The sequence below is a fragment of the Hipposideros armiger genome, unplaced genomic scaffold (assembly GCF_001890085.2).
Source record: "Hipposideros armiger isolate ML-2016 unplaced genomic scaffold, ASM189008v1 scaffold_365, whole genome shotgun sequence".
Lineage (NCBI taxonomy): Eukaryota > Metazoa > Chordata > Mammalia > Chiroptera > Hipposideridae > Hipposideros > Hipposideros armiger.
Window position 1 is genome coordinate 1,605,275 of NW_017731715.1, and position 14,531 is coordinate 1,619,805.

General features: G+C 40.3%; 1 protein-coding gene across 1 annotated transcript in view; it reads left to right on the forward strand.

Moving 5' to 3' along the window:
• PON1 (paraoxonase 1) overlaps positions 1-14,531 on the forward strand; it is a 25,603-nt gene extending 11,072 nt beyond the window's left edge. The window contains exons 4-8 of the mRNA XM_019662073.1: positions 1,242-1,368; positions 4,745-4,945; positions 6,830-6,911; positions 11,062-11,187; positions 14,131-14,531. Coding sequence (XP_019517618.1) covers positions 1,242-1,368; positions 4,745-4,945; positions 6,830-6,911; positions 11,062-11,187; positions 14,131-14,289 — 695 coding nt within the window. The 3' untranslated portion in view covers positions 14,290-14,531. The remainder of the gene's footprint in view (positions 1-1,241; positions 1,369-4,744; positions 4,946-6,829; positions 6,912-11,061; positions 11,188-14,130) is intronic.

Consider the following 14,531-nt stretch of genomic DNA (forward strand, 5'->3'; position numbering starts at 1 on the left):
TCTGCTGTGCAAAACACGAATCCTGGTTTTAATCCTTGCTTATGTTTAATTTCCAACTCCCTTATTTCTCAGGGGATTTTGATACTTCTTGTCAAATGCCTCTCATCACCTTTCCTGCCTTTCTTCCTGGTCCAGTCCCTTCTCTCTGGCTTACTGCTACAGCCTCAGGACATGCTACTTCTTGACTCAAATCCACCATGAGTAAGGCTTGGATCCTTACCCTAAACCCTAACAAGACTGACATTGGCTCCCTACCTGTATGGCTTCAGCCCTCCCACTCTTTGTGTCACTCACTCTACTCCAAGCACAACCTTACTGTTAAGTGAATGCCTCAGGCCCTTTGCCCCCTCTCTTCCTTCATCCTGGAATGCGCTTTCACCAGATATCCACATGTTTTCGTCTCTTACTTCATTTAGGCCTCTGCTTTAATATCACCTCATCGGAGAGAGCCTCCTTGACGCTCATGAAGAAAATGTCATTACACTTCATCCCTTTATTCCATTTTATTTTCCCTTTATATCACTTAACACCAACTAAAATAAATTAAATACTGTTTGTTGACTGAAGAGCCTCCAAACTGGCTTCTCTCCTCCGATTTTTTCAGTTCAACCTATTAAAGTTTGCATTGCTTTCCTTTAAACACCAGTTTGGTCACGTCAAGGTTTCCAAAGACTTACTGCTTCTTAAGGTAAAGACTATAATCTAACTTCACTTGCTAACTCTAGTTACACCTTCTCTTACTCTTCTCTTGTACGTCCCAAGTCACATGGACTCACAGAAACGGCTTCCCTTTGATACTCTCTCTCTCTCTCTCTCATTCATTTTACGGAATTTATCATCTTACACTGTATAAATCACACCTAAGCACGCCTTCTCAAGTTATTATTTCCCACCTCTTTTATCTCTTTTATCTGAACTCCGCACCTCACTGAGACCATCTGCAATGGAAAGCTTAACAAGATTTTTGAAGTTTTAGTGTCAAGCACTGCTCATTCTTAAGTTGAAGTTATTTTTCCCCTTGTGGAGTTTGGAGTTTTTAGAGACTGTCAGTGGTTCTTCCGTTAGTCATTTCTCTTTGGAGCAATCACAAATGCTGCTCTCTACAAAGAGATGAAAATATTCCATCTGCATGACACCCTAAAGTACTGGTTGGAGGTGGGTCGAAATTGCTTTTTGGAGACGGGACTGACAGCTGAGAGCTCAGTTAATGTTTCCAATTTTTGTTTTTAATCTCTTCTCAGATAATACCGTGTACCTGCTGGTGGTGAACCATCCAAATATGCAGTGCACTGTTGAGTTGTTTAAATTTCAACCAGAAGAAAAATCACTTTTGCATCTGAAAACCATCAGACACAAACTTCTGCACAGGTAGTGAGGCATATCACATTTCTATTTCCCGTTAACACTGGTAGATGGTTAATCCACTTTCAGTTTTTCCTTTTGTGGGGGAGTGGGGGGAGAGGGAGGGAGATGATAGCTGTACAGCTCTCCTTTCTAATGATCACAAGCTCCTCCAAATACTCTTCTGTAGAAATTTTGAGGACTCAGGCCCCTCAGAGAAAACCCATTCTCTTCAGCCCTCATGTTCCAGGCTGGTTGGATGCTGGCCTCATGATGTCTGTTTGGTTTACCAAGAAAAAAAATTCTGCTGTTTTCCAAAAACAGACTTAGTATTTCAAACCCAAACCAGTTTTGTAGACACATTCTACATCTTGAGCTTATTTATTTATTTATTTATTTATTTTCATATTGGAAAAAATGGAATCTTAGATGTTTTTATGAATTAGAAACACATACCTAAGAGATCTGAAATCTGATGCCTCTAAGAGCTTCCTGCACTGTCTCTGCTGTTTGGGTGCACGCGATTTATGAAATAATGGATCTGTGGTTAACACTCAACTCCTGGGCTCCTTGACAATATAAAATATGGAAAAATAAAACACTCAGGGATCCCTGATCCCTGTCAACCCAACACAAAGTCAACTTCCTTGCTTGCTATAGGGTTTGGTTTATAAGGCTAGTGATGGGTTTAGGACAATAATTCGACACTATCTTCCCAAACAATTTTTATCCTCTAATCATTGTGGTTTTCCAGAATCCCAACCTCTATTTGAATAATTTACGTACAGATTTCAACTACCTCAGCATTTGTAAATCTAAATTTATTTTAATTCGTGTGTTAGTTATCTGCAGGTCCCTAGGAAAGCACCTGGTACACAGTTGGTGCTCAGTGTTACTAGGGTCTCCTCCCCTCCTTTCTTAACCTTGTGGTTTTGAAGATGAGGAAACTGAGTTCCTGGATGAAGGTCAATCAACCAAATAATGGCTGAGTAACTGAGCCACAGGTCTTTTTCTGCATCCTTAGGAAGAATGAAAATTCACAGACTCATTTGTTTTTTGGGGTTTTTTTTTAGCTGCGCCATCACCTGTTGGCAGCTCAGCTCGGGCCGGGCATCGAACCGCTGTTGCTCAGAGCTCTCACTCTTGAGTGAGCTCTTAACCAACTGAGCCACTCGGCCGGCCCCACAGAATAGTTTTTGATGGGAGAGTTTATTCACACATTCATCCCACAAATACATTTTGGAAAGAGAATGAGGATATGGAGAATGTGCCAAACATTAAGTTCTAAATTAAGGGAAAGTATGTAGAATGGAGAATCTGGGCTAATAATAAATAATAAGAACAAGAAGCTTTTACTATAAGTTAGTTGCTGCAATAATCAATTTAAACAGACTATTTTATTAATTTGTTTACAAATATGTTCTTAATTAGGTTGTATTATTATAATACCATTTCCAATTTAAAAAATTTGAGACCTGGAGTATCTAACTCGCCTCAGATGACATCATTAGTAAATGGTAAAGCTGGGATTTCAATCCTCGTAGCTTGAGTCTGGAGCTGGTGCTCCAAGCCACTATGAAATAGTGAAAACTTATTTTATTTGTTTCACCATCTAACCTTGGAAACCTCAGATTTGTCCAATTTCCCAGGGTTAGAGTATTGGGTGTGTGGGGGGGGTAATTGCAAAAATATTGGTCTTTAGCCACATAGAACCAAACTGAAAATAATCACAGTGCCACAATTAACTAAAATTCTGCTCTTTCAATCCAGGAGACTAGCCATGTATATTTTCTGCTTTGTGTGTGATGGTTGTTTATAGCATTCATAATTGAATTACCAATCTATTCTAATTTAAGCATGTTATTATTAATAATAACGTCATAGTCATTATTGGTCATTTACTGTATTCCAGGCATGGTACCAAGGTTTTTACATTCATTACTTCATTTTATTCTTACCCCAGCCTTTCAGGGTTTAGAGAGGAAACTGAGGCTCAGAGTTTAGTGATGTGCCGTGGCCCCACAGGCTATAGCAAGCAACATCAGGATTCAAGTGGAGTCCATCAGGTTGCAAAGCTATTACTCTAAACCATTCAGCTCTGCTTCTTTGTGTGAAAAACATCAAATGATCATAAAACATACTAATTTCAGAAAAAAATTTTTTTTTTTAAAAAGAGAGGAGCAAAAAAAATCCAGCTTGCAGATTTATGCCTGGACCCTGTACAGACTAATCCTAAATTCTTAGACCTTCTTTCTCGTGCAGTGGTAATGGCTACCATAGATTGAGGGTTTAGTGAGTGGCAGACTCCCTGCAAAGCACACCTAGGCATTATGATTACCACTGCAACTCCACAAGTTAAGATTCTGACCCTCGGTGTTATACTAATGAGCTGTATGACTTTGGGAAAATCATTTAACCTCTCTTTACAGGCGCTAAAGCCGAGGCTTTTGGTATGCTTATCTAACTCGCTCAGGAGCCCAGAGCAGCGTCAGGGCTGATGTGCTGGCTATTAGGCCCTCCGCAATAGAGAAGAGATAATTCTCTCCCAGATAATAGCCCTGGGGAACTTCTGTCACCTCCATCTGCAAAGAATGACTCCCTTATGTGTTTGCTGTTGTACCTATTAAAGTGGAAAAATAGACTCATACATCTTAGATTTTCAGCAACATAGAGAGAATCAAAATCGCAAAGAAAAAAAAGCCATTGCATCCTATTTCTGCGCATTCTTGTTCATGGACCTTTTGCTCAGCTTAGAATCATGAAACTTGAAGGCTGGTGGTGACCCTTTAAAGCTGAAAGATAGACCAGTCCATCTCATCCTCCTTTTACAGATAAGGAAACTGAGGCCCTGACATGTGCATTGATTGATTTTCCCAAAATCACACAGCTAATAGTAGCAGAGCTTTAATTAGAACGCAATTCTCAAAATGGCCAGTGTTTTCCCATTTCCTGATGAGGCCTTGGACTGTTCTATATGAGAGTAAGTGCTGCATGAGCATAAATAAATTTTGCCCTGATAATGGTTCCTGGCCTGATTAGATGAATTTAGTAATCTACACACACACACACACACACACACACAGACACACACACAGACACACACACAGACACACACACAGACACACACACACACACCCCATAGCACTATTTTAAAGATACAGTTAATAGAACTTCTAAATTATATTGCTGTAATAGCTCCTTAGGTTTTCTTAGAGTAATTATTGTCTTTGAGGATTGTATAAGTGGGACTGATTTCATATTAATTCTCTACTATAATGGCTAGAGTGAAGGCTCCATCCCACATCTTGATTTTAGGAATAGATAATAATGAATGCCAATGCATAACCCTGTAATGTACAATACCTTCATCTGTATATATCATATGTGTGTGTTTGATTTGCAGTGTGAATGATATTGTTGCTGTGGGACCTGAGCACTTTTATGCCACAAATGATCATTATTTTGTCGACCCCTACTTGAAAAGCTGGGAGTTATATTTGGGTTTAGCGTGGTCAAATGTTGTTTACTACAGTCCAAATGAAGTTCAAGTGGTGGCAGACGGATTTGATTTTGCTAATGGCATCAACGTTTCACCTGACGGCAAGTACGGAAACTTTTTAAAAATGTCATGCATTTCCCCAGGTTCTCATTAGATAGCTTTAGAACAGACTCCTTTTCTAAATAATGTGATATATTTAACATGTTATCTTAGTAAGAGGAAATTAGGAAAAATATAAAATATCTTAGTTTTTCACAGGATAAAATTAATCAGATCAAAATATTCTGTTTTGTGAAGATATAGTTTTAAATTTATTTTTTGGGGAAAAAGTACATTTCAACAGGGTGAATAAGCATTCAGCATTACTGAAAAATACTGTGATAAGCATTTAGTGTTACTGAATAGCTTTGCTTTGAGGGAAGAGTTTATTATTGTATAATGATATATATATATATATATATATATATATATATATATCACTAGTGCTAGTTTATGACAAGATAAAGGACTTGCATCAACATATAAATCAAAGCACTGCTTCCTTCATCAAAAAAGTGTTACTATGGGGAAAAAAGTCAACTTAACTAAGCAGTTAAGTGTGCCTAGTGGTGTAGTTCATTTACATTGTTATCTGATGGTGGATCTGATCAAACAATTGATAGACCAGCATTGGTCTGGTGACCAACTTTGGGTAGCATTGGTATATACATATGAAATCTACATATCTGATAATTAAGTTCATGAACTCATCCTAAAAAAAGTGCTATATACTTCATTGCTGAATATCACTACAGTCACTTTTGAAGTACTCCCCTTGGGAAGCTATGCACCAATGCCAGTGCCAAGTCCACCCTTCAGAGCAATTTTGGAACTCTTTTTCTGGAATGGCCATCAGAGCTGTCACTGTATTACCCTTGATGTCCTGAATATCATCAAAATGTCTTTCAATATTTCCTTTATCTTCGAGTAAAGAAAGAAGTCACTGGGGGCCAGGTCAGGTGAGTAGGGAGGGTGTTCCAATACAGTTATTTGTTTACTGGTTAAAAACTCCCTCACAGACATTGCCGTGTGAGCTGGTGCATTGTGATGCAAGAGGCGTGAATTGGCGAAAAGTTCAGGTCATCTAACTTTTTCACTCAGCCTTTTCAGCACTTCCAACTAGTAAAATTGGTTAACTGCTTGTCCAGTTGGTACAATTCATAATGAATAATCCCTCTGATATCAAAAAAGGTTAGCAACATCATTGCAACAAGTTCGCGAACTTAATTGTCAGACCTCATATCTCCATCCATCTATATACCATTCCTCTTCTTATATGACCACAGATTTCAAAGGGTTAGTAACGTAGTTAGAGAAGGCAACTTGGGCAGCATTCCATCATTCATATCATCCTTGGTCTTCAAAAATAGCAGTTAATCAAGCAGTCATTTCTCTTGGCCACAGATCTTTATGATGGGTGTGACATTGCTCTGTGTGCAAAATTCTAAATCCACAGGGTCAGGACCAGACTCAGGATAGAAAGAGAAGAAGACTTCTCTCAGATCCAGGCCAAGCATCTTATCTTCTCTCATACTTTCTTTGGCTTAAAACAAGGAGTTCACTGTCAAAGGGCTTTCCTGCAGCCTGCTGGAGAGAACTCAGTGTCCTCTGAAATGCAGAACCTGGGGCTTGCCACTATATTGACAAACTCAGAGAAGCACTGTAACGTGTTTTGCTCCCAGAGAATAAGAGCTGGTGTCAGGGCTAAGTTCCTTTCCTACTGATCAGGGCCAACTAGGTTCCTACCCTTAGAAATAACTCTTCAGAATTAAAACTCATTTGTGCCCTGTAAACTCATTAGTTCTTTCAGAATTTGGTGTGCTTTGAAGTGGGTTCCATTTTCCAGTCTCTAGGCAGAGTTCCTCCCTAGGAAAAGTTATCACAACTTCACCATTAACTTTTGAATCACATCATTTCAAGTGCTTTGATGTAGCTCTATCTTCTTTGAAGGTATGTCTATATAGCTGAACTTCTGACTCATAAGATTCATGTGTATGAAAAGCACCCTAATTGGACTTTAACTTTATTGAAGGTAAGATGTATTAACCCTATAAGTTTGCAGATGATAATTAGATTCTAATTGATTTGTGAAATTAAAAGTGAGGAAAAAAGGATTGTCTAATTGGAGTGGGTGAGAACCAATTTTTCATTCCTTTATTAAGAATCATCAGCATGTTATATGTTTGTTGTTCACTTTTACTCAGCTGTGGAGTGGGGAGTCTCATTTATGAAACTTTTGATTCTTTCTGCTCTAGTGAATTTTAAACCTGGCATTGTGTTCCTAGATCTACTTGTATCTTCATTCCCTCCTTCCCTCCCTCCCTCCCTTCCTTCCTTCCTTCCTTCCTTCCTTCCTTCCTTCTTTTTTTCCCTCCCTTCTTCTCTCCCTTCCTGCTCACTTCATCTCTCTCTCCCTCCCTCCTTTTCTTCTCTCTCTCCCTCCTCTTCTCTTCCCCTCCTTTCTTTCTCCTTCTTGCCTTTTCTTTTTTTCCCTCTATGTTGATGGAACAGCCAAGAAAGAGCCTCAACTAGTATTTAATACGACAGTGCTCTCCACAATACTATTTATTTGTTTGAATTTTTATAAGAGTTTATTTGGGCCAAACTGACAATATGCCAGGGAGCAGGATCTCAAATGCTCTCCACAATATTATAAAACTTAAGTACAATGGCTGTGGTGTACCCTGGCCGCCCAATCACTTTGCTGCTTTTATCTCCAACCCTTGCCCCTCTGCTCCTGGAGTTTGCCTGGCATGGCTCTGCCTCAGGATGGGGCACTGTTTCCCCAGCTCATGTGATCTCCTCCAGGTCGCCATGGCTCTCTCCTTCATATCCTTTCAGATTTCACTAAAATGTCACCTCAGGAAGGCCTCCCCTGGCTCCCTAAGCTACACTTACAACCCTGCTCCCCACCCCCACCCTGGCCTTTACTTCAGCGTTCATGACTAACCACCTATATATTTTATTTATCCTCTCTACTGTCTACCTCTCCCACTAGGCTGTAAGCTTCACAAGGACAGATTTTTTTTTTCTTTTGTTTTTCCTATTCCTGGAAGAGCTCCCAACGCCTAGTGGGCTCTCAACAAATCCTTGTTAAATGAATACGATGGGGCTGGGTGTGCTTCAGGGGTTCATCTTCTACCCTTACTAATTCCGATCTGGTCTGAAGGTTTGGGTCAAAAGAGGTAAAAACACAAAGGAGAGGAAAGAGCAAGGAAGAGCAAAGTGGAGTCTTATGAAAGTTGCCCCCATGTCCCTGAAAACCAACAGGCTGTTGCTTGCCCGCCATAACAGCCCACAGCATGAAGCCCTGTCACCAGGCGCTGTGCACACGGTTTCTGTCAGCATATCTGAGGTACTGTCATGAGGGGCTTCACTCAGAGAAAATGACCTCGAAGCAACAGCAATGGTAACATTATGTTTGACATTAAAAATCATTGGCAGAGCCAGCTTGGTATTAGCTGAAGTAAAATGGAATTTCACACACACTCACACTGGCTGAGGGAATAAAAGCAAACTGTGGTTATCACAATACATACTTCTGTAAATTGAAAGTTAAAGAATTTTGTAAGAATAGAACCCAACCCAATATGCACTCAACACACAATGGTGAAGGTGCTGCCTCTGCAAAGGCGGGACTGAGGAGGGCAAGGCTTACTCCAGGCGTGGCTCCCGAATTTGGCAACAGAATGTGCCCGTCTCCTGACGCAACAGCTCAGCTGGGACTACCCTCTGTGACTGGCATGCTATTTTTTTCTGTTTGAAGAATTATGTTAAATAAGCCAGTTAATTAATTCCAGGAGTGCCAAGAAATTTGATAAACTACCTGAGGCTGATCTTAGAATTTTCAATGAGGCGTGGATGCATGTGTGTCCTGTCAAAGTGTGGTATATACATACCATGGAATATCGTTCAGCCTCAAAATGGAGTGAAATGCTGATGCATGCTGCAACATGGATACGCCTCCTTGAAGACATTATGCTAAGTGAAATAAGGGAGACACAAAAGGAAAAATATTATAGGATTCCACTTATATGAGGTGCCTGAAGTAGGTAATTTGACAGACAGAAAGTGGAACAGAGTTTACCAGAGGCTGAGAAGGAAGCAATGGGGAGCTATTGGGTGGAGTTTCTGTTTGGGATGATGTAATGTTCTGGACATGGATAGTGGTGGTGGTTCTACGACATTATAAATGTACTTAATGCCACTGAATTGTGCAACTAAAAATGGTTAAAATGATACATTTCATGTTATGCACATTTTTCTTCCATTTAAAAAAAAACTTATTGTGGATGTTATGCATATTTTATCACAATAAAAATGTCCCCCTCTGCCCCCCCCCAAAAAAAAAATCCAAGGCAGCCACTTAAGTACATTCCAATTTTCTAAAAATTGGGATATTTGTTAACAGAGAATACTTTTTTTTTCCCCAAAGAGAATAATTTATTAAGTTTCCTTGACAAAGGAGTGTAAAATTTTCCAGGTGGCTTTGTGGAAGCATGAAACAAAGCATGCGTGTGCATTGTGGTGAGTTAGTGTTGCTAGGAATTCCAGATATACAGGAGCCCGGCATGGGTTCCCAGCTGGAATGTCAGCATTTCCTGGCAGGAGCCAGCTCTGTCCCTTCCACCATTATCTCCAGGTGCTGAGCGCCTTGCAGAGCACACGGTAGGAGCTCAGGAATTGTGGGTGAATGAATGGGACCTCAGGCTTCCGTGCCCTTCCGCCACTCCCATCCCAGCTCTCATCTCTACAGGATTTCATCTGCCATGGAATTCACCAGTTGGCTATTATCTCTTCCAAAGATTATAGCAGAGCCCGGAAACAAACATTTCCCTCACCTTAAGAAATTAACGTTTCAGGAGCGGCCAGTTAGCTCAGCTGATTAGAGTACAGCACTCACAACACCAAGGTTTGCCAGTTCGACCCCGTATGGGCTGCTGCGCTGCACCCTCCACAACTAGATTGAAACAACTACTTGACTTGGAGCTGAGAGGTCCTGGAAAAACACACTGTTCCCCAATTTTAAAAAAAAGAAAAAAGAAGTGAACTTTCAGAGTAGGAAGTCTGACATTGTGATGGACGGGGGCTTGGTGAGTGCAGAAGGCCTGGGGCGGATTTTGACCAGAGCATGCTTGCTTGGCTACCTCCTTTGGCCAACCTTGCCTGTTCCCAGGGTAAGAATGAGTGATGGCTCTGCACGAAGGTGAAAAGGAGGTTCTGCCACGATGCTCGAGCCCACTAGTCCCTTCACCGACATGTGAGGATGGTTCTCATTCTGAGCAGGAAGCACGGGGCAGCATGGGCTCCCTGATGCTGCCCTCCCATGCTCTGGCTTTTGCGAGGAGTCATTGCCGGTTATTACAGGGTCTCTGGGTGCTGAGGCGTGCTGGTCTCTGTTTGAGGTACACGGTAGATATTGCTTCTCCAACTGAGAGTGAGCAGTAAACAAACAGGTGTGATTTCTCCCTGGTAGAAGGCAACCAAGATGATGAATGGTGGAATTAAGAATCAGTATTATTTATGACCCTGGTACAAAACTTTGACAGCAATCTGTGCAGTCATCACATGCTTGCAACTTATATTTAGAAAATAAACAGCAGAAGAGCAGGGAGTTGAATAACATCAGGAAACTAAAGAAGAAATGTCTTCCCAATTCCAAGGCAAAAATTAGGCCCCAGGTGACCATTTGTGCTCTGGCCACATAGCCTATGACTAATCACTAAAGAAGAGCCTACACATTTCACTGATGTTCTCATCAGGAAGGAATCTACATTTATTGGCTGTTTTCTGAATGCTTCCTTATAAAACTATCATTTGCACGTGCTGTTTTAGAAATGAAACATTTAGAAATGTTTATGCTGCACTTAAATTTTTTTTTTCCAGTTTTAGGTTCATGCACAGATGTTAGTCCAAATGATTTCATCTAACTTTTTATAGTCTGTTTTGGCTTTCTGTATCTTCCCTCTCCCTCATCTGTCCTGGAAACTGATAAAATACTAGCCTGGTGGAAGGCTAGAGGAATTCCCTGAGTGCTATTAAAATGGGCAGAACTGTTGTGTCCCTAGAACCAGCAGAGTGGTAACCAAGGATAGGACAATGGTGTTCCCTGACATATTGCTCGGTCATCTCTCAAATGTTTCTTCACTTTCTGTTTTTCTTTCTTGTTTTTAATTGGGAAGTCCCTAGCCGTGAATACACTCGTGGATAACATATCTGTGGATCCTGTAACAGGGGATCTTTGGGTTGGATGCCATCCCGATGGCATGAAAATCTTCCACAACTTGAAGAGTGCTCCCAGATCAGAGGTTAGTTTGAAAAATGAGTTTTAATCAGATCAGTGACCTGATTGCCAGATGTGTTTCAGTTAAAAACTTAATTCTTAATTATATGGACAAATAAAAGGGGGGACGTGGATAGATGACCCACATGATCAGATGTAAAAAGGAATTTGACTTTGGGAGGCTTTTTAGTCAGAGTCTAGGGAGGAGACAGATGATATGTTTAAACTGGGAACTTTGCGGGGATTTAATAAGGACACTATGTACAAAGGTGGGGGCAGAGTGTAGGGAAGTCAATAGGAGTTAATGCAGCACCCCAGGGTTAGCAAGGGGGCAGGAAGTGGTTACCAGAGCCAGAACAAGGAGAGAGCTGCATGTAGAGAAGGTCTAGTAAGAACCCGGCCTCTGGTTGAGGGATGTAGCCCCGCAGCAAGGACCCATGGAGAGGACGATTGGAGAATAAGAAACCGACCTCCCCCTCAGACCTCCCACCCCTTGCTGATGCTGTTTCTTAGTCACCCTAATTGGGAGCTGGGGGGTGAGGGAGCTCTCATAGTGGGCTTTAGCACACATGTAAGCAGAGCAGAGCGTGGACCTGGAGGGCTGGGTGAGTGCGTTAGATAATGGACTGTTATCCTTTTTTTCTATTCTTTACCAGGTCCATCGTTAGAAAGAAAGAGTTTTTTTTTCCAGAAGAGCAAACCAAGTCCATGCTATAGCAAATGACCCAAGCTCACCAAATGAGCTAACAACAATCAAGAACAAATTAGAATCTAACATTCTGCTGAGTTCCAGTGAACACACCATAGCCTACATGTTTTCAGTCTATTAAACATGGCTAAGAACTAGCAAAAGGCACAAAGGATTGCCATTAAAGACAATTACAATTGTCCTGCAAACCTAAAAATAAAAAGCTTCAAAGACCATGATGTAATTGGAAATATATATTTGGTTTTTGTTTTGTTTTTTAGGGTTAGGTCCATAGCTTTATTTCAATAGTGAGTTTCTCCAACTTGGGCATTCATAATAATTAAAAAAATATAATGTATATTGCACTGCTATGGTCTCGTCATTTGTTTGTTACCTGCCTTGGTATTCAAGTTCCCCTTCCTGTGGGTTAGTATATGCGTAAGTTAACAGTGGATCCGACCTAAAGCACGAATGGCCACCCTCTAATCTTCCGTGCAGAACAGGAGGATAAATCACTTGCTGGAGTTACTTTGGATTAAAAGACCTTCTCTTCCATCTCGGTAGAATACTCAGTGACCCTCTTGGTGTCCATGGTCCTTATGCATTGGATTATTTTGGCAGTGCAAATACAAATTTAAAACTCACCTTGCCACAGGCATGTGCAAGTCTACTATGACTTACCTGGGGTTTTCTACCGTGAGTTTTCAGGATGTATTAATTATACATGCTTGTTAGTTACATCAAGTATATGATATTTTGACATAGTCCACTGCTATGTATTCCTTTGAAAGCTTGGTTTTTAGAGTCAGTCTCAGACACCCTGCCCCATCCAACAGAAAAAATATGTTCTATAGCCTGTGTGTCTTGGATTTTAAAAAGGAAAACCAAATGTGTATTTCTAATTACATTATGGCCTTCCCTGCCTTTTATTTTTTGGTTTACAGGGCAATTGTAATCGTCTTCAATGGCAATGCTTTGTGCCTTTTGCTAGTTCTTAGCCATGTTTAATAGACTGAAGACATGTAGGCTATGGTGTGTGCACTGTTTGGAACTCAGCAGAGTGTTAGATTCTAATTCATTCTTGCTTGTTAGCTCATTTGGTGAACTTGGGTCATTTGCTATAGCATGGACTTGGTTTGCTGTTCTGGAAAAAGAAAAAACTTTCCAATGATGGATCTGGTAAAGATAGCAAAAAGTAATAACAGTCCATTATCTAATGCACTGCCTCGTAGAAGAGTGATTTTGTTGTATTAAAAGAGGCTCATTTACTTAAGCCAAGGTTCACTATTAACTAGTTCCCAGTAAATAACTGCTACACTTTAATGCTATAGCAATTTTCCAAAACATCCATCTTTGGTGCCAGTTGTTTTAAAAAGGTCCTTTTAAATGCTCGCACTAACCCTTTAATATCCAGACACTGGCCTTCCTAGTCTGCCATATTTGGTGTTTTTGTATATAGGTATCCTTTCAAGTCATTGTATTTTATATCCTAAAAGCTTAAGAATAGAAAGTTACAGTTAAGAGGGAACTTAATCTAGTCCCACTCATCTGATTCTACAGATGAGAAACAAATGGTGAGTAGAGGATCCAAACCATGACCCTGGGCTCCAGACTTATAGAGTGCTCTTTATTGTAGGATACATCGTCTGAAATTACTATTTTATCAGCCAAATTAGTCAAATATTGGCTATTACATGTAGTCAGCCTAACATACTACTACACTCTTACTAATGATACAATCATTCCGCTCAACTAAATGAAAGAAACTGAACTTATGAAATCTTACGCATTTAGAGTTGGCACCATAAGTTCAGAAGAATGGATGAGTGTGGTATGGAGATATGTTCTTTTTTGGGCCATACTTTTTTTTGATTGCTATCATTTAAAAAACAAGAATTAAGTGTAAACATCCAAATTCTTAGTTTATCTGAAAATACACAAAAACTATCCTGAATTTCAGCATGACAATAATTTGACTATTGCTGAGTAACAGCCACCCTCCCGCTCACCATAGTCCCTACTATTGCCTAATGTCTCACACCCAGGCTGTGTTACTCATATTTCTTGCCTCACTTCCGTAGGCCTATGTATCTCCACTGCTGTTTAAATCACCTGATCAAAACCTGTCATTTTGCCAATGAGGAAACAAGTGTCTTAGATAGTCATTTTAGAACAAAATATGATTTACCTAAAGGCCTCTTCTTATGGAGAAATGACCCCAGGTTTAAAGTTGTTCGAAGTGGCTTAAAAAAAATTAACCTAATGTTATTTCTTTGATAGGTGATCCAAATACAGAACATTTTAACAGAAGAACCCAAAGTCACACAGGTTTATGCAGAAAATGGTACAGTGTTGCAAGGCAGTACAGTTGCCGCTGTGTACAAAGGGAAAATGCTGATTGGCACGGTGTACCAAAAAGCGCTTTGCTGTGAGCTCTGACAGGCCGGTTTGCACCCATGCCATGGTGACCTCAACATTTCAGCTGCTTGCCACATTGAAGGGGTCCTAGTAATCTCATCTGAACAATGAATACTCACCTTGAATTAGGACCTCATAAGGAATGAACATGATGTTTAACTGGGAACAAATATGACATATATAAGTCTTTTTTGAGAGCATATCAAATCAATCTTGGAATACTTGAAAATCTCATGGCCCAATAAAAACGCTTTTCAATGAAA